Genomic DNA, 4889 nt, shown 5'->3' with positions numbered 1-4889 from the left:
CATGTAACTTGTTAGAATAAAGTTGCTTCTCAGAAATTTGTAAGACAATAATAATTAACAATAATAATTACTGATGTTACTTAGTCAAACGAAATTAAATTATGTCTAAAACATTTGGAAAAAAAAATCCGTAGACTATTGTCGTTACCTTGATTTTATTGTAAACAATCACTTTGTTTTTCTGAATGTGCATAATTAGAGTCGCTTAAAAAACAGTACTTCCAATGTTAGTGGAATTACATTACGCTTCTAATTTCTACTGAAGTACCTAAAAGTGAAAAGGTTAAAAAATAAATAGCTACAAAATTAAGCAATTAAAAGGCTCCTTGTTTTTCTATTATTCGCAGTTTTATCAATAAAAACCAGGGCCCCCAAGCTGGCGTGTATTTCACCGTGACAAAGTTTTAGGTAGATAGTTCAAAGCCCAGTCGCTGAGGCGCTATTTTCGCCTCACACCCAAACAAGCTTTGTGTCACTGATGCCTCCAGCTAGGCCGCACACAACCTCTTAATTTTTTTCTAAAAGGTCACAAATGTGATAAACCACTAAAAATAATTAATAAATATGTTTTTTCATGTTACGGAGAGCAGGAAGTGCATTTAAAAAATTTTTAATTATCAAGTCTGTTGAATATATATTTTTAATTTTTAAAAATCTTGTTACCAAATTAAAAAAAAATATCGAAAATATTACTGACGTTACCGTAACCCTATACATCTTTCATATACGGTTTACAAAAAGGCTGACGATTTCTACACAAAATGCATTAATGCTACTTGTTTACAATCAATAAAAATACATTATTTTACAACTTCTTTTATATCCATAAAATTGTCTTTAAATATAGTATTTAATTTTTAGAGAACTGATATTGCGAATTTGATAAAATGTACATCCTTACTTGTTATGCCCACACCGCAAAGAAATATATTGATTGAATATGTTTTTATTAACTCCTTTATTCATAATCGTAATGCTTTGAACTATTTACCCAAAAGTTTGTCGCGGTAAAATACACACCAGCTTGGGGGCCCTGATAAAAACATATTGGTAATACTCTAAAAATTGAAACAATTAAAAAATAATTCTAAAAGCAACTACAAATATATAAGAAAAACAATTTGAATGGATAACTGAACAACCTTTAAATAGTTACAAAATTAAAAGATTGAAAAACTACCAGTTCAAGGCATTATTAAAAATAAAATTGTGTTCTATGAAATTAAAAATAACTAAAAGATTGAAAAAAATTCTCCGTCTTTTTTCACAATTATATAAATGACAATATATTTGTTTAAAGTTTTTTAATAACGGAATTTAGAAATAACTTAAAAGTTTATAAACAAACTTAAATGAATTAATTATAAAATAACAGAATTTTTATGAATACAAACTTTTTAAATTAAAAAAAAAACTGCTGGTGTTTGTGTTTTTTTAAACAACATTTTAAATATAGAAACTTGAAAAATACCTAAATAATGATTTAAAAATTAAGTACTTGGATCTGCTTCTTTCGAAGAGCTGGAAGTAAAAAATTGCTTGCTTAACAGGTTCCATTAGGTATTCTAGTGGATCTTCGGAATGAAATTACCCGCATTAAAATTCATAGTGATGTTTTAAGCGATTCTATTAGGTACCTATTAGGTTATGTCTAATTCTAATTGCTACAAGTACGAAACTGCTTCCCTAAGATGGCCTATTAGGTATTTTAGTGGCATGTTGGAATCAAATTAATGGGATTAAAATTCGAAGTTACTATCTTCACGCTATTTTGTACTTTTTCGCTGTTTTCCAATATTTTATGGAAAAATGATTTCCAACACTGCAGTGAAAGATATTAAACTTTGCTGTGACTCCTTTTCGTCGCAGCGACTGGTCATTAAAGTGACGTGCGTGAATTTAAAATTCTAGAGTGAAGTACGGTATTTCTATTTAAAATAGATAAGAGGTAAAAAGTAATTTAAATATATAAATATGTAGTAAAAAATATTTCAAATATCTAAAAAATTTTAAATTTTAAAAAGGACCCGGTTTTATGCATTATTGCATTTTTTTATTTTTCAAATAAAAAAAATATTTTTCAGTCCCATATCTGGTACAGCTAAGTATAATATCATTAAGTGTAGTCATGGCAATCATTTGTCCATGAAATATTGAAAAAATGTCCAAAAGTAAAGTATCGCGTCACCTTAAAAAAAGTTAAGTTTCAATGACAATGATGAGCAGTGTCTGTATAGCAGGGAAATTAAAAATCGAACGGCTAAAACGTTGTGATGCAAAGGGAAAAAAGGTGCGCAGATTCTTAAGAATTCAGAGTGAAATATAGTTTTTGAACGAACCTTCTCAATTTACGATCTCTTTTTAGAATTTTGAAAAACAGTGGTTACAAAAGATTTTTACGAATTTTAATTCAATTAATTTAATTCCGACTTTTCAACAGATCCTATGGCAATGTTACCATCATGTTGCCATCCATCCTTTTGCCTAATAAATCCTGTTAGAAAATCCATTTTTTACTCTACAAAAAGTGCATTTAATGAATCCCCATTGATTTCAATTAGATGCATTTACAAAAATTTAGCACGAATAATGTCGGTTTGAATGCACATTACTGCGTAACCGAGCCTGTTACAACAATTTTATGAAGTTTTCAAAAGTCTTCATTCATTATTATGATTTATATTCAAATACTAAATAACACAAAACATTTCTTTCCAGAATTATCACGACTTATGTCAGATTCATTAAATGAACCTATGGATGCAGATCACGATGAACGGTTTAATATTTCTGTAGAGCAGCACGTTCATATTAGAGTTCAGGGACCGGGCTCTAGTGTCATTGATGATATTCCTATAAAATCGCGTTCAACGGGAGAACAGAGTGCACAATCGCGTTCTTTTGCCACTTCCTCTTCTTCTTCGGCTTCTTCAGTTACCAGTCGTACAAGTAAATTTTTTTTCCTCATATCTATATATTGTAATGGAAATCATCTGAACTTTTATTTAAATATCTTTTTACAGGCAAATTTTTCAAGTGTGCTACGACGAAATTTCTGCCGCCATATTCCTTCAGATTCATCAACATCAAAAAATTCGGGTAATACCTCAGTCACCGATACAGATTGCTTCAACGTAAATGCCTTAAAAGATTATATATTAAGTGGCGGAGATACTTTGATGTTTAAAGAGTCCGGCTTAAAAATTTGGGAAGTTATCATCATAATTCTTGGGATTTCCACGCGATTTAATTTGAGTTATAAGGGTCGTCGGGCTTTAATTGAGGCAACTAAACTTTTTGCTGGGCCGGAGTTTTCGTCTTGGGATATCAGTGATTATTATTTGTCGAAAATATTTGATCCGCCTGAAGATGTAATAAAATATCATTTTTATTGCGAAGTATGCTGTCAAGAATTGGAAAAGCCCATGGTAAAAAAGAAATTTAAAAAACACAAGATAACCTGTCAAAAGTGCTTGAAGAAAAATTCTCTTTCAATGAGATCGCCTAACTATTTTCTATCAATTGACATTAAGTATCAAATTGCATCGCTCCTAAAAATGCAAACTGTGAAGGATAGTTTGTTCAGCAATTTACAGAAATCGAAACCATGTATGGATGGAGTTATCCGAGATGTCCATGATGGATTGCTTTATAGAAACTTAAGTGCAGATGTGTCCGACGATTGCATTCTGCTAACCTGCATTTTCAACACTGATGGAGCACCTGTGAATGAAACCTCAAAGGATTCATTTTGGCCGAAGCTAGTAATTATTAACGAACTGCCCGCAAATGTGCGATTTCGCCATCCGTTATTAGCAGGTTTGTGGATTGGGAAAAAAGAACCTTCCGCGGAAATGATGAATACGTATATAAAATCGTTTGTTGAACAACTGAATGATTTTGGAACTACTGGCTTTACGTTGACTATAGATGAAAAACCGGTCCGCTTTCTAATTCGGCCTCTTGTTTGTACCGTCGACAGCGTCGCTCGTCCCGTCTTACAGAACAGAGTTCAATTCAACGCTTACTATGGATGCTCATGGTGCAAATCTGTCGGTGGACATAAGTTGGATTCATGCGATTCTTAATGGAGGAAAAGGAACTGCTTTTGTGATCTCATACGGATCATTTGAAAGATATGAAATCTATATTAAAAGTACTTGAAGAACAAAAAGAAGGAAAACTGCCAGTATCGCCACAAGGAGAAAAAGAAGAAGCTATGACCGAGGAAGAAAAAGAAGGACACGACACAGATGCAGAGATAATGCAAGAAATTTTATCAGAACAAAGTGATGATGAAAATATGGAAGAAGAAGAGGCCTATGGATCGAAAACAAGGAAGAGAAGAAAAAAGAAAGTTTCGTCAATAAATGGCGTCAAGGGATTCTCTGTCCTGACAGAATTAATGGGAATGGACATGTCGTGGTCCTTTATGAGGGATTATCTTCATGGAGACTTAATTGGTGTCGTGTTACACTTTTGGGAAACATGGATTAATTCAAAAAGTCCGATACGACGCAGACAGAAGCAGCAGTATGGAATAAACGAACGTTTGATTAAAATGACCCCGCCCCATGAAATTCACAGACTCGTGCGACCATTGACAACAGAGAAATGTAAGTGGAAAGCCTCAGAATGGCGTAGCTGGTTATTATTTTACTCTATTCCATGTCTGAGTGGAATTCTCGATGATTACGCTCTACAGCACTTCGCTTTATTTGTAAAGAGTATATTCACGTTGCTGCAGACGAATATAGCCGAAGAAGAGTTACGGGAAACCGAACACGATCTTTTCCAATTTGTCTGTATATTTGAAATACTATACGGCGACAGATTTGTGACATTTAATGTTCATACTGTAAAGCATTTGGTTCAATGCGTCAGGTGTT

At 32.7% G+C, this 4889-nt stretch overlaps 1 protein-coding gene across 1 annotated transcript; it reads left to right on the top strand.

The window, feature by feature from the left end:
- Positions 1-2904: 2904 nt before the first annotated feature.
- LOC117169721 lies at positions 2905-4088 on the top strand. Its single transcript, XM_033356226.1, has 2 exons — positions 2905-2949; positions 3024-4088. Exon 2 carries the CDS (start codon positions 3180-3182, stop codon positions 4086-4088), a length of 909 nt encoding a protein of 302 aa, XP_033212117.1. The 5' UTR covers positions 2905-2949; positions 3024-3179.
- Positions 4089-4889: the final 801 nt, after the last annotated feature.

This window comes from Belonocnema kinseyi, chromosome 3 (assembly GCF_010883055.1).
Source record: "Belonocnema kinseyi isolate 2016_QV_RU_SX_M_011 chromosome 3, B_treatae_v1, whole genome shotgun sequence".
NCBI classification, from domain to species: domain Eukaryota; kingdom Metazoa; phylum Arthropoda; class Insecta; order Hymenoptera; family Cynipidae; genus Belonocnema; species Belonocnema kinseyi.
This window is presented reverse-complemented; position numbering and strand designations above follow the sequence as displayed.